The 24,545-nt window shown below is 37.6% G+C and overlaps 1 protein-coding gene across 22 annotated transcripts in view; it reads left to right on the plus strand.

Moving 5' to 3' along the window:
* Positions 1 to 17,547, plus strand: part of NRXN3 (neurexin 3) — a 1,686,346-nt gene extending 1,668,799 nt beyond the window's left edge. For 7 of the 22 annotated variants that reach the window (XM_027120200.1, XM_027120198.1, XM_027120202.1 and 4 more), the window contains one exon: positions 14,477 to 14,778. In XM_027120200.1, coding sequence (XP_026976001.1) covers positions 14,477 to 14,778 — 302 coding nt within the window. Of the gene's footprint in view, positions 1 to 6,848; positions 7,529 to 13,852 lie in introns of all 22 variants that reach the window. The other 15 variants (XR_003435587.1, XR_003435591.1, XR_003435588.1 and 12 more) reach the window with 9 other exon arrangements.
* Positions 17,548 to 24,545: the final 6,998 nt, after the last annotated feature.

Here is a 24,545-nt window from a genome sequence, read left to right on the forward strand (position 1 = left end):
CAGATCACAGGGGACTTTCACAGTGGGTCACGGTACAGAATTTGGGTTTGGAGAATTCTACCTTTGAGGATCTGAAGCAAGACAGTGACTTGATCTGTTTTATATAGTGTACTTTTTAAAGATCACTTTGACTTCATTATGGAGAATGGATTTTAGGGAACCAGAAGTGGAGGTGGGGAGATCGATTGGGAGGCTATTGCAGAGTCCAGGCAAGGAATCATGGTGGCTTACTTTAGGACTTGGGTAATGGCAGTGGGAGAAAGTCAACGTGAGGAATTTGTTTCCAAAGTAGAGTACACAGAACTTCCTGGTACGCTGGATATGTGGAGTTGAGTTGGGGCAGGGGCTCAAATATCATGACTAATTAGGGGCTTGTACACCTGGGTCAAACCCAAAAGATGGGAAACCTAGGAGAGGTACAAGTTTAGGAGGAGAGCAAAGTCCAAAGTTCTCTTTTAGCCATTTTGAATTTAAGGTGCCCCTCAGATACTGAAGTAGAAATGTTGAGTAGACAGTTGGATATGGGAAATTGGAATCTGAGAGGAGGTTTGAACTGCAAATCATAGTCATATAGATGGCAGGTCTTTACAGCCAAGGGGCAGGATAGGATCACCCAGCCTAGGGCCATACCTGGGACCAGCCGTGAAATGGAGAGATAAAGGGTCAGAACAGGAAGAGGAAAGTTGGAAAAATCTTGGGCTATTCAAGCTAAAGGAAGAAAGTATTTCAGACAGAGCTTTCATTTCTGACTGGCACACAGGTCATATTTATATGGATAAAATAAATCTTTTATATTACCTACTATCTTGGACTTTAATAGAATTATAAGGACCTAATAGTTTGCAAATAATGAGCCATATGCATTTATTGGTCCTACAAATCCACAGAGAAGCAAGGTTAAGAAAAGGAGAGCAGTTCCTAAGTTCATGGCTTTAAGCTCTATTTACACTGCTCTTTCTCTTTGTTTTACTTCATGAAGATATTCGATGAAGACAACTCTTGATTAAATAAATTAATGCCAACAAGGATAACTTTTTTGAATCCCACCCACTTCACAAAGCAGAGATCCAAGTGCTGCAAGCTGCTCTATTTTTGTAGTTCAATTCGACAAATATGTACTGAAGACCTGTGGTGTCCCTGCTCTGTGTTAGATGGATTAAAAAACACAAAATAATTATAAAGCTTCAGCTTGTGCATCAAGGAGTTTATAATATCCTGAGTGAAGAAAGACTTCCTTATACTACTACCTGATTACCATTAAAACAAATGAAAATAAGAATATTAATTCCTGGAAATTTTTAAATTGAATTTTCCCTTTTGTGCATCTCAACCAGTATTAACTCTTTTGGCAGAAAAGAGCTAAAATACTACCTCAACCCTCCATTCCCTGATATCCTCATCTTACCCCACAGTTCTAATGCCTGTTGGGATATGTTTTCCAAGGGAATTTGATGAGAGTTCCACCCTTGTCACCATCCTCTTTGGTCTCTTCAGTAGCACCAAGTAATGCTGAACTCATAGAATATAGCGAATAACATCTTCTTGTATTTGAATTGGATATTTCATAGTTACCAAAGTAATTTTACTTAAATTTACATACATATGTGAGCTGGAAGGATGAGTCGTCCTGATTTTATAAATGAGCAAACTGAGACTCCAGGGGTTGGGGTGAGGAGTGAGTGACTTGTCTCAAGTCATGTGGTTTGAGAGGATGGGCTCCTATGAAAACATATCTCAATATGACCTCTTCAGAGCTTAACTCTAACCCACAGAAGAGTGAAACAAAGTAACTGTAAAATTACATACATATATAACAAAAATTCACCACAAAAAGATGAACTAATCAAGCTTTAAGAACTTAGCACTATTGGAGGGGTAGGAACAGGGGTTAAAGAGAGGTCGTAATAGTGGCTACTTGGGTTAGGGTTTTTGACTGAGGTTATTATTTGTTTGGTGCTGAAGCAGGTGCTCCAAGCATCCCACTCAGAGTAGCACTGATCTCAGTTGTCTGAGAGTCAGCCTTCTCTGAATATGCAACCCTCATAGCTGATGCTGTGGTCAGCTTTGAAGAAAATAGTAACAAACATTTGAAGAGCTCTTTATAATCTATAAACACTTTCAGATTCAAAATCTCAGTTGTATAAACTTACCCTTTGAGGTAGGTTAATTGACCAGCCATTATAATCGCCATATTACACATGAAAAGACAAGCTCAGGGAGATGAACTGACTTTTTCAATGTCCTAACACGCTAGCATAGTAGGTGGTACAACCAAGACTGGAACTTAGGTCTCCAGACTCTGAAGTTTCTATCCCATGTACTAGATTTCAGGTACAAAGTGAGCCACTTTGGTGATGTAAGATTTTAATGCTTTTATGGAAGCTCTAAGCTAGTGTGGGGTTAAAAAAAAAAGCAATTAATGATATTAATTAATTTATTCATTCATTAGTTCATTCAATAAATGTTTGAGTGATTATTAGTATTCTGGTTGGTAGGAAAAATAAAGATAAAAAGATGCTATTCTTGTCCTAAAGTTCTGAGTGTAGCTGAAACTGAGAAGAAAACAAATTAAGTACAGTGGAGTGTTGGAGCCAGTAACAATCTGTACGGGACGCAGTAGGTTCACAAAAAGGAATGGAGGTTTGGGGACAGAATTACAGATACAAGTTAAGGGTTTCGTAAATACATAGGGAAAGAAGTCATTAATGTAAGGTCCTTCCATGTGTAAACATTCTATTCTACCAGGTTTGAAAATGCAATACTACCTTTTGTAATGTTTTATCCATTCTTATGAATCTTCTTAAGTATGAAAAGTTCCTCTCAATTGGGCAAGCAGATCACTGATACAGAAATACGGTTCTAAGTATTGGGCTTGATGGTGTTCTGTACTCTTTTCCATCTTGGAGGTTTAGTTTTTCTCTTTCTCCCTATTTACTGTAATTAGGTTTGTAAAATGTTTGGGAACAGATAGTACAAGAACTTACTTGGGACATTTTTGTTCAGCATTAAAAAGAAAATGTTAAATTTTTTATTTAGAGACAAATACCATGTTTGAAGCAGTCTTCACTCTTTCTCTGAGCATCACCCATATCTGAGGAAGAGGTTGTGAGAAGTCAGGGTAAACTCAGGGCTCATTTTGTAACACAAGTGACAGCCATCCTCACATTACTAGGATTTGACATCCAGGCATAGTGTCTCTGGTTTCTTTCTAAGCCAAACCATGATTCAGAACTGAGCCATTGATTCTCTCAGAAGAATCCCTCCCTTCATCCCACAGACGCATAACATATCAATCAATGGAAAGGATTTTGTGTATTTCATAGGAGGGACAGATGATGAAGAGATTAATCTCATATACCTGATGCAAAAATCGTGAAAATTCTCATTAAGTATTTGTTCTCCAGACTCCTTTTTAGCCTTCCCTGATTACAATTTTTTAAGTCTTTCCCTGGTGTTGTACTCTGATTCCCAAGAAGGTTGCCTCTTCCTTCCTCTTTCCAGTACTTTCAACGACAAATTTAAAATATTTAATGTTATGCAAAATAATTCATTTGGACCTTCCTCTTGAACCTCACCTGTGCACACTGAAGACAATGTCCTTATCAAGCCGGGCTCACTCTCCCAGAGAGGTGGGTTTGCACCTTGAGTTCCTTGAGTATTCTTCCAGCTTCTCAGGCACAACCCCAAGCAGTTTAGAAACATATTTCTTTGAAACGAGTGCACTTTCCAAGATGCATTCTGAGTAATTCCATCTTATTGCATTTGATGTTCTTAATAGTCTGATTTTGCATTTAGACAGGGTTATTTGGACATGGTGGGATAAAAATGGTCCCATCAAAATATGCTGTTTCAAGTCAAATTATTGTATTATTTGTTCTCAATGGCAAATACAACCCCAAAGCATTCTTAACACTCAGTAGAGGCATAGATACAGAACCGTGCAGTTATTGGTAATAAAAACCTAGTGTAGATATGTAATGAAAGATGAAAATGAAGTTGTGACCTGATTATGAGCTACTGGCAATATTATTTTCTATCTTATATTAGAAATCAAATGAGCTTTGTGTATATTAACTGATGGTCGACTTATAAAAATGTGTAGGCACTGATATAGTGTTGTGTTTGCTTCATTTGAAACTGTGGCTTCCATGGATTTAAAAAATACATATTTTATTTGCAAAGTGACAACCATAAATTTTGGTATGTTCAGTTGTTTAGCCAGTGATTTCCAGACAGTAAGTGATGTCCTACTTGTATGAGTTTTAAAACAGGCAATTTTGATATAGGTAAATTACTCAGCAGAAACCTTAGGAGACTCAAATTGCTGATGTATCTTCCTCAAAACACCTCTTATTTTCCAGGAGTATGTAGACACTAGACATATCTTATTCTTTATAAGTGTCACACTTAGACCACTTATGTTTCCTACTTTAAAAAAATGCCTATGAAACAAAAAATAGCCCATGTGAATGTTATTAAAACTCACTGTGTCCTACAGAAGTAATTTGATGCCCTTGTGAGGCAATCTGTACATTGATAGGGTCTCCTCATACAATAAAATTCAATGGTAAAAGTATAATTATTCAAAATAATTAACTAAATGGCAACAAGGGTTTTTCTTTTCCTGTATTGTTGGGATTTTTTTCCTCCTCCTAAAACCTCCCAGCTGCCCTTTGTGAAGTTCCTAGAATAATGATTAACATTATAAAACCAGAGACTAAAAATCTTGGTACGGACTGACCCATGGGGACACATTACTATAATTATTTTAAAACAAAATAATAAAAGGGGCATCCCATAAGGGACAAAAGTCTGACTCATCCTCACAATTTATTCTGTTTGTCAAAGTCACCCCAAAAATTTCTTAGAAGTGGTTGGAATTGGCTCAGAACCAGGGGCTCTCAAGTGTCTTACCTTTGTGGTTCGCCTACCTGGGTTTCCCAGTCCTTGGTTGAACGTTAATGTTCTCACGGGGATAAAATATTTCATGTACTTCTTGTGATCTCTTCCAGTAGAGGCTGAGGCCACTTCTAACGCCTCCTTCCCCACGTCCCTTCCACAGTATCTTCACACACACAAACACAGTTTGTCTCTTTTTTCCTTTTCTCAAGGTTTAATCGAGCATTTTGTTTCCCACATGGTCTCTAAAAGACTGGCAGTTTCCCCCAGTGTCCTTCAAATAAGCTGCACTCATTTCCTGACTATCCTGTAGTTAGTTTACTGATGCTATGCCACTATGCTCTTGAGAGTGGAGGAGTGGAGGGGGTTTTGCCTCTATTACCTAAAAAAAGCTGTCCATTTATCAGGTACATTTAATTACCACAGTTGTCACCCATGTACCCTGTCAATTTGGCCAAGCCCAAGAACATGTGTATGGAGCAGTATTAATTATAACCCCTCTATGTCTTACAAAATTTACCTTCTGAGGCTATGAATGAATATGGGCTAAGTTTCCTAGAGCAGAACACATGAACTCATGTGTATTTTTACCTCAATTCCTGCCACTACAGGCTCTACTTCAAGCCCCAACACACGTACACATATACATGCACATGCTTATAAGAATGTAATTGGCAAAAGGCCTTGGGATGACCTTTGCCCCTACTGGAAAGGCATGAAACTAAATCCAGTACCATTCTCCTACTCTCAAATTGGTTTTGTCTTGCTGACCTCTTCCCAACCCTAACTTGCTGGTCTGTTTTCCTATTTTCCCTAAATGCAACTTACTTTAAGCATGTATTAACTTGGTTAACATTCCTGCAGTTAAAGGATAATAGACAATTACCCATTTGTCAGTCTGAGCCTCTTTCTTCTCTCTCAAATGTCTACTTATGACGTACATCCAGACTGCACGCCCTTTTTATTTGTTTTTGAGAAGCAAAACCAAAAAAAAAAAAACATTTTTAAAGAAAATGCAAAATTTCTTTTTAAAGAAAATGCAAAATTTGTTTTTAATGTTGGCTGCCAGCAAAAGGGGAATCAATAAGTCAGAAAATACAAAACAACAAAAAAAGTGTCCCCTGACTGCTCTGTCTGTGCCTCCTCAGCGTGTGCATCTGGTTGTTCATCTCTGAAAGTGTATGAAATACTCTTTTCTTTAAATTATTTTTCGTTCTTTGCTCCCTTCTTGTTTGGGAATTAAGTGCTTTTTGTATTATATATATCTATCTGTATATATATCAGTGTGTTTCTTTTTAATTGCTAGATCTTTATCTTTAGATTTGGTTTTATCCAAAACTACGACAAAAAAAAGTTATGAATTGTTTTCTGCAACTTTTCCCCACTCCCTCTTTAAATGTGGAACAACTTCAGCTGCAGAATCCCCACATCCACATCTTTCTAATAAACCCAGTCTCACTACAATCACTTGCACCATGGGTGGCATGGGGAAGACAGGTGATGTCATTCAGAAAGTACCCTTTCTATATAAGGAAGTCATGAATGAACCAGCCAGTGGGCTCCCTATACAGCTTTGTCTTTCGATTTGAAGATCTCCACCCCCTCCCCTAACTCTAGATGGGGCTGTGTGCCTGCCGATGAAGTTGTTCAACTTGAATGCATAAATCTAGTCTCCTTGTTTTTGCTTTTAACTTTTTGATCATTATTATAAGTATTACTATTATTATTTTATGTATTTTGGCTACTTTTAGTAGGGACAAAAGTTTAACTGTTTTTATTATTTAAAAATCTTTAATGAAACTGTAATGATTTTTGGAGTAATTGCATGTTGAAGTAGTTGCAGCTTAGGGTGTGTGAGATTGTCAGTGTTAGAGTTCTGTTCTTTATTTCTGTAGATGGGCATGTGTAGGCTCATTTGTTTTTGTATATTGCCCATCCCTTCCTTACAGCCAGAAGCTCTAATGCAGCTAGATCACTCCGTGCCGCCCTTACATGGACATGGCGACTCACTTACACATTTACTCCCATCATCTTCATCTCTTGTGTAGTACACTCATAGATATGACCCTACCCTTTCTGCATCTTTCCTTCCCATACCCCTCCTTTCTTCAGCATTGTTCAAACTTATGTGCTGTCATCCATCCCCTTCAATTAAAGAAAGTCTAAAACTTGTCAAAAAGACAAAAAAAAAAAAACTAAATATATATCTGAGAACCTATAATAATGCAGAAATTCATTCAAAACGCTCGAGATTTTTTTAAAGGCAAATTATAAAATTAAACAGGTTTTTAAAATTTTTTTTTAAATCATTGCAATCAGAATAATTTCAGATTCAAAACTGATGCCCTCCCAAGCCCCTCAAAGTAAGAAATTTGTTAAAGTGCAGATTTTTTTTTCTTTTCATGTTATGTGGTGTGGATGTATGTGTTGTTGCCTCCCTGTATCATCCTCTGTTGTAAATTATTATATTTGAAAAATTAGACATTTTGCTCAAAAGTTTTTAAAGAAATGACAACAAAAAAGCAAGTTACAAGAATGTGGCAATTCTATTTGTCCAAGAGCATTCTTACACAACTTTCTTTTGTAAATTTTTCTTTCATGCCAAAAAACATGCGGGCAATTTGTTGATGTAAGTTGACTATAAATTAATACAATATGCTTTTTTTAAGTTAAATTATTTTGTCTATATGGAAATGATTTCTTTATTTTTCCTAAAACAGCCTCTATTTTTTATTTGCTTTTACTTTTCTTTTCTGTCCTTATGTTGTGAATGCCTTGTTGATGTTATTTGCTCTCTTTCCCTCTAGTTTACTTTGAACCTGAAGTTGATTTTTTTTTCTACTATGTGATTTTGAAGACAACATTAAACATTTTATTTCATTTGTGTCTATTTGCTTAATTTTCACTGTTATATTTTGTGCTGAATTGCTTCTAATGATCAATGTGAATTCTACTCTTGGTAGAAGGGTGTGGGTAAATTGTTCTTACCATCCAAAGGAAGCCGGCCTCTTTGCCTGAACCAACTTTTAAAGCCTTGAAAGCAATGGTAGGCTCTACAGTGGGATATGAAATTGGATACAACCTACAGGAGGCCTGTACTCCAGAAGAAAGTTAGTTGAGTTAACTGCAAATGTTATCAGTGGTAATACATCCTAATTTAACTCCTTAGAAAGCATTTGGGGAAATCAGTCCTTTATTTTATTTTCCTTCAGCAAAGGGGAAATAAGGTACTCTCAAGTGACTATGGTAGAGTTTGGTTATCCAGGATTAAACTATCACCATCACTACTACAAAATCACTTCTACTGAGAATAGAGAAAGCACCCCAGAGTTTAGAGTATTGTCCTATGATAATGATGCCTTCCAAAGTATAAAACTAACTACTGGTGAAAGCACACCCGCACACAGTAGGCACCCAAATCTCTCTCTCTCTTTCTCTTTTTCCTCTTCCATTTCTATTAATATTTGCCATTTCTCTCAAGGATTTAAACTGGTAAGCTTTAAAAGGATCCTAAGATTCTACCCACAAGAAACATGATGATTTTCACATCTAAAGTTTTATTTAGGAAACATCTCAGGTAGGTATTGCCATTTTGTATGACTCTACGGTGAGAACACTCCTTGACCTTAAAGGTATTTGGTCAGTGTTGCCTTATCACTTCAGGAAACAAAAGATCAGCAAGAAGTGCTGTATAATTTTTAAATAAAGAGATTACTTGCTTCACTTTAGTTTTAGGTATTAGTATTACTGTTAAAGAAATGTCAAACTGAAGAGTGGATAAGGGATATGTTTCCAGCCCAGCAGCTTCAATGAATGCACTTTATCTGCCTCAGTTTATATGATTTTGTATTGTTTGACATGTTGGATGATATTTTAGGTTTAAAACTAAGAATCTCCTAAATGGACTATTTTAGCTAATTGAATTGAAAGCTTTTATTTGTGTTGACGATGCTACCCATAAGTCCATTTGATATAAGGCTTATCATTTATTTTAAATGCAAGCTCTTGGGCTTATTATAAATCATTCTTCAAACTCTGCATTTAAAATAGCCTTAACAATCTAGATCCTATATTATTATACCTCAGCATACGACTACTACATAAAAAAAGGTCAGAAAAAAGTCATCAATGATTTCAGTGTTTATAGGCCCAAAATATTAGTAGAAATGATACTAGAAACTAGAATTTTGGAGTAGCAGTTTCTGTGCTAAATACTTAACATGCATTATAATTAACATGCATTATTATTATTCACATTGGTGGCTTGAGATAGGCTGTGTTATTATTCCCATTGTACAGAGATTTTAATAAACTTGACCAACTCATGGCTAGTAAGCCACAGAACTGTGATGCTAACCTGCCTCTGAGTGACTTCAGAGGCAAAGCTTTTAACCAATAGGCAGATGAAAAACTCCACTAGACATTCTTTCTTTTACAATGTATAATGACATCAAGGGACTATAGCTCATCTTACCTGGGTGTATATTGAAAAAATAGAATCTGTAGCCTTTCAGACTCAAACCCATTTCAGATAAACTAGGGGAAAATGTCCTACCTGGAGATTTTCATCTCATTAAAATGCTCTTAAAAAGTTAAGCCCCTTTGAGATACTTGAGTTTTTCTGCTGTCTTCTCCCCAGGGACTGGCCGTGCCTGTCTGTGACTATTTTTTCTGAGGCTGGATGCAGAACAATTTCATGGTTCCAAGCTTCCAGATATTGATGTGTTGCAAGTACACACTTCCGTGGCACCAAATAACTAAACGAATATCATTCAATAACTAATTTTGTGGGGAAAAAGATGATTTCTCCCCATTGTATGTTAGTTTCCCAGCAGAGAATGAGAAAAATGCAAATAAGAGATGAGGTAAAGAACCTAAATATAGATAAAAGAAATTCAAGGAATCGGAGCACGGTGTCCTCTCCCAGAGTCTCACTCTTCAGTGTCATTGTTTTTTGTATTTTTGTGACTTCCTCCACTCAGATATCTCCAGAGAGGCAAAGGTTGGAGCCATATTGAAACTTTATGCTGCTTTTCTTGCTTTTTCATATGACCCACTATACCACCATCACCTACAGCATTCTCACAGTTCAGAAGAGTTCTATTAAATTTTTAATATACTGTCTTTTTTGATGGCAGAGAGCCCCTTTTGCTGAATATCAGCCCTAGACACATGAATTATATATCTATAAATACACTCATAAAACAAAAAAGCAGGGCAGCCTTCAGGGCTAAAATAGACCTTTTATATCCCTAGTGATCTCTCTGGTTTAAAGAAAAGCACAACCCTGTCAAAAAAGGGTATATATTCCTGATTTAAAATGCTAACTTTAAGGAATATGGATAGTTCTTATTCCAAACCAAAGAAGAATTCTGGGGATGGAATAGGAAATTAGAGTTGTGATGGATTACAGGTTTTGTATTACTCTGCCTGCAACCCCTTATGACTTTAAGCTTGTTGCTTCTATGAATACTTTCATAAGCATAAACATCTGGTAGATCACTGATTTCACGGTCTTCGGGCAGTGAAAAAAAAATTATCAGCTGCTCCAGCATTTCTGAGGAAACTCACTTTAGATTAATACAAATAAACATGAAATCTTAAATAGCCTTCTGCAATCTAAGTCATTTCTAGTAAGGATCTAATGGTGGGAGAAACACATCCTTCACCTCCTTATCTCAAATGATGTGTGCCCTTGGACCTCCTAGGACACTAGAATCATCTTAAATCTTAACTATGGAATTTGATATTAAAATGGACTATACACCCCAACTCACATACTTGTCCCAGGCATCTTCCACATTTATAGTTACCCAAAAATTTCCCCCTACTTTCATTTTAATTCCCCTTTGTAATACCAACTCCTACATCCCAGTGGACTCCCTTTTAAATTAAAGACATTTTTCCAATTCCTTGAGATGCCAGGAGAGGGGAGCTATGAAAGTTCCTATGATTTCATTGATTAAATACTACCAGGATTTGGGCTCAAATGTCCCTGACAGGGGCATCATTTATCATTTTTATCACTGCTACTAGGATTAATAACAAAATGACAAAGAAATTGAAGATTAGCAGTTTTAACAGATTCTGTTATTTAAACTCTGCAACAGCATACCCATCATTTTAGTTTGAAAATAAGCTCTTACCATTTCACTTAAAGGCTCACCAACCTTTTAGAAGCTCTTTGTAAATTAGTGAGCTTCAAGACCCTCTTTTCATTCCCTTATCAAAAGGATGATTTTCACTTTTTTTTTTTTTTTTTCTGCTCCAAGAGAGATACTCACATTAGGGTGTTGAATGAGAAGCGAATAGCAAAGGAAAGTGGAAGTGATTCAACTGCAGAATGAGCAGTTTGTAGATTTTGTAGAGTTTTAACAACAAAGACACAGTGGAAGCTTTAGCTGGGATTAAAAAGACAAGGGGGTAAAAAAAAAAAGGCAAATGTAAGACTCCAGTTGGGTGTCATAGATGGTAGACTAAAATTGCAAATGAATGCCACTCTGTAATCATGAAGACAGTGATATTAATCTCACTTAAAGGGACACTAGCATCCTACTTAACCATTTGCCTTTATATTTAATTATTTGTTTCAGGACTTTGCCTCCCAACAAATCCGTCATTCCTTGTCCTTTATCCCACTTTACTCTCCACTTAATAAACAATGGGTTGATTTTTATCCTTGCCCTAAAAAGCAAATGACTCTCGGTATTTGTTCCAGAAAAGAACACCCATTCTAGGTGAGATGGGTACAAAAACCCTGTCTTGTTCTCTAAAGGGAAGTAAAATCATCCCTGAGCAATCCCTAGGGAACCTTTAACAGACTGCATGAGGCTTCACTCCTCTCTCCTCACTGCTCTTTTCTTACTCAGACACTGCCTTCTTCCACATATCATCTTAAATATAACACTCAGGGCCTCCCTACCAGAAGAATAAGAAGAAAAGGTAACTCAGGGTTAGTTTTAGGACTGGCTTACCTTTAGGGACCTGTGTTCCAAATCCCATTTAGAAAAATTAGCAAAAGTATGTAAATTATGCATTAACTAAGTTGCAAGATATATGAATTACATATCTTCACAATGTAAAAAAATAGGCATGTTTGTCCAGGAAAGCAAGTCTGAAGCTTTGTCAAATCTGCAAATATCGGTTTGCTCAATAGTTTCAAACTCTGAGCACTAGAAGAGAAGCTTGGGGCTTAAAGCACAGACTAAAATATCATCTTGAGATTCTCAGAAAGATTCTTGTTTTATTTCCCCACATGTGCTAACATCATCAGGTAGGCCGGGGATGACTGTACTGTGCTCTCTTGTCCCTTCCCCCTCCTTAAGATACACATTACGTACATCGTTGCCACGCTCCCCAACTCAGTTTCTCTCTGCAGAGAATAAAAGCTTCCGATGTGGTGCAAGCAGTTCTTCTCTGGTGCTCTGAAGGTGTGCAGTAGCTTTCTTTTCAGGAGGCTTTTTCTTAGCACACCTGAAACCTGGACAGTTTAGACGCAGCAGGTCAGAAAGAAGACTTCAACCGTAATATCGTATTATCATCTCAACGGTCTGACTAACTGGGTCAGGGACATATCATGCCATCCCTGCTAGAGGATTTTTAAAAACAATAGTTGGAATAATTTTTAAAATAAATTTAATGAAGGGACATGAACTGTGACTTCTTGATTCTTTCTCTGTTTGAAAATAACACTGTAAAGAAACACAGGAGAGACTGAAGACTGATTATCTTGCTTACATACATGAATAATAAGCTTGGCCCTACAATTAGGTGAGTAACACCCACCACAGAATATTTGTGGTGACCATAATTTGCAGGGCACTATGATTTAGTGAACTATTCTGAACTTCCTTTCCTGACCTAGTCCTCATATGTTTATAAGTGCAATAACTAGGGTCTGTGGGTAAACCGAGAAATATCTGCCATTCTAAGAAATAAAAGGAATCCAAATTGGAAAAAGGAATCACTGATTTTAAAAACTACTTTGCTATCTCTACATTTCTGAATCTAAAAGTAAGTTTCCAGTAAGTCATGGATATGTAGGCTGGGTATTCTTAAAATCTAGTGTCTGCTCAGTATATATTACATATAGCATAAAAGCAATATATAAATATAATACTAGACCAATGCAAAACAAGTTGTTGTTTTATAGTCAGGGGAATTTCTGGAAAAGCATAATCAAGATGGGCTTGTTAGATGAACATTTTCAACCTACTGTAAGTTTCCCTTACTTAGCATATAGTAAATGAAGACTGCACGTGATAAATGTGAAATAAAAGGTAGTAACTTAAAATACTAAAGATGAGCTCTTTTATATTCCTTAATCTTGATCTCAGTGACATGGAAAATATGTCATTCTCATCCTAATGGGAGCAAATAAGTAGAAACCCAAGAAAAAAATAAGGAAATGCTATGGCTCACAGATTAATCACATGCATATGTGCATGTACGTACACACACACACACACAAACACATAATTTTCATGGTCAGTATTTGCAACGGTATAGGTGAAGGTCATTATCCCGTAAGCAGATCCTGGAAAAAGCTTATTTGAATTCTATCTAAATAATTACTTGAGAGTATCTTTAAAAATCTAAGCCCCCCGGAGCAGCTGGGCCCGTGAGCCATGACCGCTGAGCCTGCGCGTCCGGAGCCTGTGCTCTGCAACGGGAGAGGCCACAACAGTGAGAGGCCCGCGTACCACAAAAAAAAAAAAATCTAAGCCCCCAATCTAAGGATTTCAGGTTTTGATGGCAAGAGGCATATAATGGGCTAGAAGTATAGCCCAATAATCAGCCTAGAAGTAGAGAGGATCCGTATGTGGATCCAAGTCATTTTATTATAACTTCTGAGGTGTAACCTATGAACTATACATGCATTCATTGAGTGTGGCTGTGAATTGTTTTTCTACAAATATACTAATTCTGTTTTTCTTTTTCTTTTCAATCCCAGGAGGTGAATTAGTTATCCCTCTTCTTGTAGAAGACCCTTTAGCTACCCCTCCTATTGCTACTCGTGCACCTTCCATTACACTCCCCCCTACCTTTCGCCCCCTCCTCACCATTATTGAGACCACCAAAGATTCCCTGTCCATGACCTCTGAGGCGGGGTTACCTTGCTTGTCGGACCAAGGCAGCGATGGTTGTGATGATGATGGCTTGGTGATATCTGGGTATGGCTCAGGGGAAACCTTTGACTCTAACCTGCCCCCTACTGATGATGAAGATTTTTACACCACCTTCTCCTTGGTAACAGATAAGAGTCTTTCCACTTCAATCTTCGAAGGTGGCTACAAAGCACATGCGCCCAAGTGGGAATCCAAGGACTTTAGACCTAACAAAGTCTCCGAAACTAGTAGGACTACTACCACATCTTTGTCCCCTGAGCTGATCCGCTTCACAGCTTCCTCCTCGTCTGGGATGGTGCCCAAATTGCCAGCTGGCAAAATGAATAACCGTGATCTCAAACCCCAGCCTGATATAGTCTTGCTTCCGTTGCCCACTGCCTATGAGCTAGACAGCACCAAACTGAAGAGCCCACTAATTACTTCCCCCATGTTCCGTAATGTGCCCACAGCAAACCCCACGGAGCCGGGAGTCAGACGGGTTCCGGGGGCCTCAGAGGTGATCCGGGAGTCGAGCAGTACAACAGGGATGGTCGTCGGCATTGTGGCTGCTGCCGCCCTCTGCATCTTGATCCTCCTGTATGCCATGTACAAGTACAGGAACAGGGACGAGGGGTCCTATCAAGTGGACGAGACGCGGAACTACATCAGCAACTCGGCGCAGAGCAATGGCACGCTCCTCAAGGAGAAGCAGCAGAGCTCGAAGAGCGGCCACAAGAAACAGAAAAACAAGGACAAAGAGTATTATGTGTAAACACGACACCGCTAACGCTACGCGAATTTAAAACACAGGATTATTTCTATATAAATATATAAATACTTGGAAAATGAGATTTCACAGATGTCAGAACTGTTCTAACTATGAGATGGGGTATACCATGACTATGGTGGGGAAAATCATTTTTAAAAGAACACACACAAAGATGTACCTACCTATAAGATTCAGCCATGGCTGCTTTGATTCAGTCACTGCTCGGAGACAGTTCTTTCTGCCCTGCTGTGTCATAAAGCACACATTTTGCCCTTTGGAGCGAGCAGATGGCTCCCCCCCACTTTCGTGGACTTGGAAGCTTCCTTCTCTTTAGGACCTTTCATCCAAGGTAGAAGACTTCATGGCTTACTTGTTCCATAACTCCAAGTGAGTCTGTAATAATGTTTGTGAAGCTTGACTGTAATAATGTTTTTTTTTTTTTGGTTTAATTATGTAAAAAACGAAAACAAAAAAAAAAAGAAAAGAAAAAGTTAAAAACAAAAACAGAAACAAAAAAAACCCCACCCTTATCTGGGTCTGGCCAGTGTGTGCGTAACTTTTCAAGATCTGAGGGGAAAAAATGGCTTTTGGGTATTTGTTTAATTTTTGAGACTAACTGGACATAAGTTAAGAAGAAGAAAAAAAAAATCTCAGAAAACAGAAGAGAGACTATTGCCATATGAACTCAAAAGCTACCATGGTGTCCACTCTACATATCAGGTTGTGGCGTTTCTAGAATCTGTTGTCTATTTCCTATGCGATGCTTTGCTGAACACATAGCAAAATCATGGGATGGATGATAATATTGATTTGAAAAGCTGGTTCCTCAGGATCGAATTCCAGAATTTGCCACCCAAACCCTGAACAGATGGGGTTAGGGCTGGTTTTATCAGAGCTATTGGCTTTACTTAACAATATTGTTCCTGTCCATGAGCCCAGCCAAATTGTGGTAAAGGAGAAAGCCCCTTTCTCCTCTAAAACAGAGCCTTTCCTAGGGAAGGGGAACGGGGGTGGGCTGGATCTGTGACTGATCGAAATGCATGCAAATATAAAAGAAAAGACAATACAAGAAGTCTGTTAAAGAATCAAAACAGACAATAGGTGAGTTCAACTTGTGATGGAACCACAAAAGGTCACACAAGCCAAACATGGCATGACGGAGTGCAGAATTCATAGTTCTTTCCCCGCCCCCAACATGATAATGTTTTTCCTAGTGATTTAATTTTGCAGCCTGACATTTATGGATAACTCCATCCTTCCATTTGCTCACGTCTCCCTTCACCCATCTTTTCTAAAAATAATAAATGAATAAAGCTGCTGTGACACACAAAAAATGGAATTTAATAGTATAATATATATAAATAAATATATATACAGATATATTTATCATGGTATGTTTGATGGGATGACTGAAACAGGAAAACTGTTAAAATCTTGAAGTGGAATGAGAATGTTGTTTTAAAAGAAAATAACAAAACGACAAAAAAGTAAACCTTAAAATGTGAAGTGTGAGTTTAATTTTGTCACAGTTAACTGTGTCAAAGAGAATAAAAAATCTTCTCAGATTTTGTTTACATATTTTATTACATTTTTGCTGGTATAATTCCTTAGCCACCTGTGTACATACTGCTTTGAGAACTGTTCTTTCCTTTCTATTTGTTTATTTCAGTTTGTTTGGTTTATGTTCCAGTTGTCTTTCTTTATGAAAAGAGGAAATGATGTACAGAAAAACAATAAACTTGTTGTGTGGCCGTACCTATCCCAAAAGCAAGAGACAAAGCAAGACAAATATTCACACAAAAATGAAATGTGTTCTCTGGAGGGTCAGATACATACGGTTTCTTTTGTACAGATGAAAATCAATCAGCTGTTTAGATTTAGAAATCTACTCTTGCTGGTTTTTGTAAGTTGCATGAATATTTGACTTTGAAAAAGTATCTTAAAGACGTGGGGCAAACGCAATCTAAACAATGGTAGCCTTTACTAATATGTATGGAAAGAGGTGTTCTTCATTACCTGATATTTCAATGTGTTAAGAGTTTTGGATTATTTTGTTGTCATTGAAAAAGACAGGATTATAAAGAGATATCAAAGCACGATTTAGATAACCTAAATGGCCCAACCTATATGAAGTTGATTATATCTCGATGTCTGTAAAAGATTGCTGTTCTTGGAGTCTTGAGGTCTTGTGAACTGATTTCCTGCTTTCTTTCTTTACATTTTTTATTTGAGTAAAAATACATTTATTATATTCCTTTTAGTGTAAGTTTCTATTTGGACAATTTTATGGGAACATGTGCATTCTGTACGTGAGCTTCTATCATATTGCTGTTGTTTTATGAACAGACTCTTAAGGAATTTATTTTATGATGTTGTGAAGTTACTGCTTTTTCTTTTTCCTTTTCTCTTTTATTTCACATTTGCATTTTAGTTCAAGGATATGCTTAGCAATAAAATGTTCTTCCCAAAAGCTTGTATGATGATGTATTTTTATTTTCCAAACATTTGGTAAAAGACCTTGTACAGGGGCTAAATATGTCATGTCGAATTAAAAGCCAAGTAATCTAGGACCATGTTCATGTGAAATAAAATATTATAACCAGTGACTGATACTTATATAAGCTTATCAAAAGTGACATATTTGGGGGCTAAACAATTATTGTCTGTCAACTAAGGCATTATTATTTAGACTGCTATGATAAAGTAACCGGGAGAAAACACTTTTCTGAACAGGTAAGATGACAGAAGCATTGTATTCTGGAAAAAATATTGTTAGATACTATTTTTTTTAAATGTTTGGCAACGTTTAAGTATTTGCTGTAAGTTAACAACCTTACAGAACCCTGTTCATGTTTGAAACACTGCAAAGCTTTAAAGGCATTCCTTCCAAGCCTCCCGCCATATTGAAATTTGTTAGAAAAGTACTAAATCCAAAGTCAAAATTTAAATGAGTGCTCAAATTTTAAAAGCTTCTTTCTAGATTTTCAGATTACAGAATTCTGCTAGCATTCATTATAGCTGGAACCTTTCTCATATCTCAGGTGTCCTCGATATGCTGGTTCCTTAAGCACATGCTTACTTTGCCAACTGGATAATCCATCATGATACTCTGCATTTTTCACCATGATCTAGAAATGTGGGTTAACTGAACACCTGTACTCTAGCCATATATTGGTTACCAATTTTTGAAGAGTTAGAATTAAAAGCAAATATAATTAACCCTGTTCCTTCAGATTTCACTGGTGGAATGGTTATGCTATTAACTGTCATGGAAATGGAAAAAAAATAAGCCTCAATGATGTCAAACTATGGAAAGTTCCCTTTTTGATTCCTGCCTCAGATAATTTACATGAAGCAATCATTTATCAATGCCTATGATATGCCAGATGCTATGTTAAGTGTTTTGGTTTATGTAGTCGGTTTAATCCCTGAGTGGTAGATAGCATTTTCCTCATCTTAAAGATGAGGAAACAAAGACATGACGAGCTTAAGGACAACTTGGCTAGTACATTTCTAATCATGTTGAAAGCCAGGGGGGCTTCCCTGGTGGCGCAGTGGTTGAGAGTCCGCCTGCCGATGCAGGGGACACGGGTTCGTGCCCCGGACCGGGAAGATCCCACGTGCCGCGGAGCGGCTGGGCCCGTGAGCCATGGCCGCTGAGCCTGCGCGTCTGGAGCCTGTGCTCCGCAACGGGAGAGGCCACAACAGTGAAAGGCCCGCGTACCGGAAAAAAAAAAAAAAAAGTCAGGCCTTGCTGACCTGGAGGTAAGTGGGATGTCGTGAAAAGGGTACAGGCACTGAGGCCAGACACAGCTGTGTTGGAACCCCAGCTGGACTATTCACTGTGTATGGGCAATTTCACTATGTCTCTGAGATTTGACTTCCTCATCTGAAAAATGTGACACCTCAGTGACCTTGCCTCACAATATAGTTTGGGTAAAAAAAATTGAAATAATGTGTTTTGTGATCGTTACAGAGTAGGGGCTCAACAAGGTTAGTCTCCATCACTTGAGTTCTGTACTAGTCATTTACAATAGCTGCCTTCTAGAATTGCAAATTCTACAATAAATTCTATAATAAAAAGATTTGTTTAGTAATTGTTCAAGGAATGTTGCCAAGTCATGACTTGGGTTTACTAGCTAATTGATAGTAAATCAATTTATCCATTGATAATTGATAAAAACTAGTATTTTCTAAGCATATACTTTGATTGAGGGCATGACTGCAACTAGTAAACATGTGTCATTGACAACTGGTAGCATGAATCTGTCTGGCAGCATATTTTAAGCAAGTGACCAAAAGTTAGGGTAAATAAAGAAGGTACAAATTTCAGAAAATGTTCAACTTCCAGAGAAATTCTGAGACGATGGTTAATGTGGTAGATTCATCAGGATCTAAGTGCATGTGCTCAGATACTTTGGTTAATGTCCATGAGCAGAAATAATTTATTAGCTCCATGAGGGAGTATTGAGACGGTACCGTCCCTTTCCAGTGTGTTTAACTTTGGCCACAGGCTTTGGAATCAGAAAAGCTTAGTTCAAATCTTGGCTCTGAATCCTGGGTCTGTCCTTTACCAGCTGTGAAACCTTGAGTAAAGTGTGCAGTGACTCTAACTTCATCCATGAAACTGGAATGATATCGCCTCCTCTTAGTGCTATTCTATAATTAAATGAGCTAATGTGTATACAAGTGCCTGGTTATAAGCGCAGTGGCTGGCCAATAGCCCTCAAACAGTGATGCCTAAATTGTCTTATTAATCATCTGTTATTATCCTAGAAGAAAAGTAATACAAAATTCTTTCTTAACGTCTACAGAAGATACATATAGGAGAGCCCCAGAACAATCATATGACTTCTGTAACCTAACATCATAATTGTTTTTATTCCTCTTACAGTTGAAATCACACCGATTTATTGATTCTTTGAGTTCTCCTTGAGTTTTCCACCAGAAATGTGCCTACCCCTGTAAAGCTCTTTACCTCAATCAACTCCTTCAGTATAGAGGCCATAGAAAGTTTCAAATGATAAACTATTATTTACCTCAAAGGACAGTCTTCCATGCTTCCCAAATCATAGTTATTATTGCCTTAGACACACCTTCAAAATTCTGTATTAGCTTTCCCTCCAAAGACTTTCTAAGTGTCACTATTTAATGTGTAATCCGAGAACCACTTTAAGCATTTACTCGTTTGATAATTCAACCAACATTTACTGAACACTCATGTGCCTGCCAATCTACTATTGGCTATTGTCACTTTGTTTCAATGAAAGCAGAAAATGGAAATGGGAATTTTAAGCCTTTTTAACTCTTGTATAGATCCATATAGGCCCAGGTTCTCTTCCCCCATATTCAAGTTGAAGTTTGATTTTTCTCCCAAAATATCCCAAGCTGTATTTGTCCCAGTTGAAATCCTGATACTGTTTGAGATTAGTTTGATGATTAATGTATTTATTAGGCATTATTAAATGATTACTATGTCTTAAATTGAGAGGGTTAATGAGTTTATAATCTACTATTATAATCTACTAAGGGTTGCACAATCAAGCTGTCAAAGTTCAAGTGCAAACTAAGCTCTTTGGGGGTTCAGAAGAAATAACTTATGGTAAGGTTTCACAGAGGGGGTGACATATTAGGTAAACCTTGAAAATTTGATAGGCAGAGATCAGAGCTGCATGCCATTCCAAGCAAAGTACTGAAGTGGGAGGCAGTAGGTGAAAACCATAATTTAGATGGATCACAGATTGTATAAAGTACACTAGTGGAAGATATGGCTCAGAAGGTTTTCGAAATTTGTCAGTGAAAGGGAAGAGAGAGACGAGAGAATGTCTTGAGAAGTTCTCAAGGTCAAGGGTTAATTTGTCATTGAGCGAAGAGGACACAGGAGGAGAAAGGCAACAACTGATACACTCTCAAGAGAGGATGAAAGATTATTGGAGTGATCAAGTTTCCAGATAGAGGTGTTACTCTGAACAGAGAGGGGGTAAGCTGTTCTTCCAATAGAGCAATGAAGGAGAAAATGGAATCAGAAACTGACATATTGCGGTGGAGGTGACAGAATATGGGACAGCTATAGTCAGAGAACCTCAATATTCTAGATAAATCAAAGGCAAAGTTATGTACCTAATAGTGAAGCTGTGAGCACGTGGCAGGAGTCTGTTGACAACCTGTTAGGTAGGCAGCTAATGAAAGTGTTTGTTAGAAGTTGGCTGTCTTTATCTGGCATTAATAGCAATACTTTAATGCAGATGTAGAGAATGGACTTGAGGACATGGGGAGGGGGAAGGGTAAGCTGGGGCTAAGTGAGAGAGTGGCATGGACATATATACACTACCAAATGTAAAACCGATAGCTAGTGGGAAGCAGCCACATAGCACAGGGAGATCAACTCGGTGCTTTGTGACCACCTAGAGGGGTGGGATAGGGAGGGTGGGAGAGAGACGCAAGAGGGAGGAGATATGGGGATATATGTATATGTATGGCTGATTCACTTTGTTATAAAGCAGAAACTAACACACCATTGTAGAGCAATTATATTCCAATAAAAATGTTTAAAAAATAGCAATACTTTATATTTTTGCAACATTTCTTTTATATTTCATGACTTGAAATCCAATCTCGTGGTTCCAAAGTTAGAACTCTTTCAATTATGTAATGGTGACTCTAGAGAAACAAGTCATTTTATACTTCTTCTTCAGAGCATTTGGAGCTAAGGAAGAGCATGAGAAGATGTTGTGTTAGTCTACTCAGGGTGCCATAACAAAATGCCATAGGTTGGGTGGCTTAAACAACAGAAGTTTTTTTTCCCACAGTTCTGGAGGCTGGAAGTCCCAGATCAAGATCCGGCAGGACTTCTTTTTTGGTGAGGACCTTCTTCCTGGTTTACAGATGACCACCTTCTCACCCTGTACTCATATGAACTTTCTTCTGTGCATGTGCAAGAAAGAAAGTCTCTCTTCCTCTTCATGTAAGGCCACAGTCTTAGCAGATCATGTCCCCACCCTTAGGACCTCATTTAACTTTACCTCCTAAAGATCCTATCTCCAAATACAGTCACACTGGGGGGTTAGAACTTCGGCATATTAATTTGGGGGGTGGCAGACACAATTCAGTCCACCATAGATGTACCTGGTGTTGGGAATTGGTAAGGTGAAAATTTTCAAGGCTCAAAGGAGTCAAGGAATCCAGAAGACACTCTAGCCTTGTTGATGTGAGTACATGTGCTAGGTAGAAGAGCAAATAAATCCAAGAGAGACTAAACAGAGCAGAATAGGATCGTAGGAATAGGGACCAGGATTTGAAAGCAGTGTTAGGGTTGTATGAGAGGCCCTAGAAGACAGGAACAGCTAAAGGGAAGCCAGAGGCAAATTTGGAAATATATTAAATGAATAATGTGAGCTTCAAGAGACTATGTTTAGGTACATGGGTTCTGGAGTCAGAATGCGATGGCATGCATTCTGGTGCTGTAACTTTGGATAAATTACTCAGTCTACATAAGGCTCAGGTTTCGTTCCTATAAAAGGAAATTATAATATTACCTATTGTGTAGGTTTGTCAGGAAAGGTTCAATAAAATAATGCATGGGAAAATGCTTAACCTATACCTGACACATAATAAACCTTAATAGAAGTTGATCATTGTTACAATTTGGCCTCCTTATCTGACTCAGGCAGGATCAAAGATAGCTGCTACTTGCATGGCTAGCCAGCATCAGAAACTGCATAAATATATGGCTTAGGCAATCACTCTATTTTCTACTTCTTTCCTTTGCCAAGAAAATATAAAGTGCAGTTGCTTGCTCATTGGCAAAGTTTCCCCTTTACTACCACTAAAGTTCTCTGCGTCCAGGGTCCAGCTTGGATTATGCCCAGGGAAGGCTCACATCCTGAGATTTTCACTCCTCGCGTGGGTTTCTAGTCCTTGGATTTCCTGTGACATTTGGTCAATTAAACACCAGGAAGCCAAGAGGTCTTCAGAGAACCTTTGGCCCCTTTAGTGATACGCATTATTTTTTTTAATATTTTATTTTATCATGAACGCTTAACGTGAGATTTACCCTCTAATCGACAAGTATAAAATTTCAGTTAAGAAGAATAAGTTCTAGAGATGTGCTGTACAACATTGAACCTACAGTCAACAATACTGTGTTGTACACGTAAAAGTTCATGATCTTTCTTAAGCTCTAAATTTGTTCAGTTAATCACCTTGAACAGAATTTGAATCTTTCTATATATACACATAAAGCATAAGATCACAAATTCAAGAAAAATTAAAATTTTTCTAAATAAATTTGAACTTTTTCCCTCACTTTAATCCAGTAGCACAATTTATTAATTGTATTCCAATGGGTCAATGAACACTGATAAATGTAGTAATTAACTGCACCTGGTCCATCAGCAAAATGATATCCTAGTCACACAGACCTTCATCTCCAAAGCAGAAAGGACCACGGTCCCCTCTTCCATGCCAGGGATCTCTGTGTACTTTGGGTTTGTTTTTAATTTGACTTTATACTGTGAACATTTTCAAATATTTTCAAAAGTAAAGAGACTAGTATAACAAAACCCCCATTTATTCATTGTCTAATTTCAAGAATTATTAGTATTTTGCTATTCTTGTTTTATCTATGCCCACCTCTCCATGAAAGAAGGTCCTTTAATACCACACAATGTTAAGAAACACAAAAGAAGCATTAAAAGAATAGTTTTTGTTGGGTCTCTTGACCTGAGTCTTATTCTTGTTCAATGTGTTTCAGAATAACTAAACCTAACACTCTTTCCAATGGGCAATTAATGGCATGATTCCAGTTCTTTAGTCAATGACAACATGAAAGACGAGATTAACAGCTAAGTAGACGTTTCACCATTTAATGAGATTGCCTGAAAACTGAAAGGATTTTTCAGCTTGTACGTATTTCAATTCAACTGTGTTCGATCACTTTTTGAAATGAATAGAGAAGTCTATAGATTATACACAGCTGCTTAATCTTTTGTAAAATGTGACATCTTGGACTAGAATCCATGTTCTCCTTCAAGGGAATGGTAAGGGAGACTACTACTTATTTGCACCTGTGGAAGCTAAGAACTTCTCAGTTTTACCTCTAGAAATGTGATCACAAATCTGCTAGCATTTTCCCCTAGGATTATATTCATGTATTTGCAATAACTGTACACTGAATTTGCCTGAGTCTACATAGAATAGATAGTTCATTAAGCACGTTCTCAAGTTATGTTATCACTGCTCCACTGTCGGTTGAAAATCATGATTTTCTCTTCTTTGCTCTCACTCACTGCAGTTTTTGGCCTAGAATTTTCATCATAAAAGTATTATGAGAGAGAGAGAGAAAGTTATTTATAGACAATTTGATAGTCTTCTTTTCCATCGAAAAGTCAAAATAAGTGTTAGGGAAAATGGATAGAACCACCACCAACTCTTGCTTCTTGGTTTCATGGGGAGAATGAAACCAAGAATGAAGAGTAGAAGAGTAGGTTTCAACAAGTAAACCACTTTCCTGTTTCTACTCTGTGCTCAGCCGTTTGCCTATTTATTTAATTAAAAAAAATTTTTTTTGCGGCAGTTGGGGGAACCCAGCAGACCACACATAAATATTCTTCTTAAAACAAACAAACAATAAAGGTTGTCTAGGTTTGCAAGGAAGGACAATCAGGCAGGGTGAGAAGTGGAGTGCAAGGTAGTTTAAATTAAGGGTAGCATTAAAACTGCAAAACTAAAATTTCTTTAGTATTATGGTGTAGTTTTCGATGTTAATACAT

This window comes from Aethalodelphis obliquidens, unplaced genomic scaffold, assembly GCF_003676395.1.
Source record: "Aethalodelphis obliquidens isolate GAN/ISIS:26980383/991018 unplaced genomic scaffold, ASM367639v1 scaffold21, whole genome shotgun sequence".
NCBI classification, from domain to species: domain Eukaryota; kingdom Metazoa; phylum Chordata; class Mammalia; order Artiodactyla; family Delphinidae; genus Aethalodelphis; species Aethalodelphis obliquidens.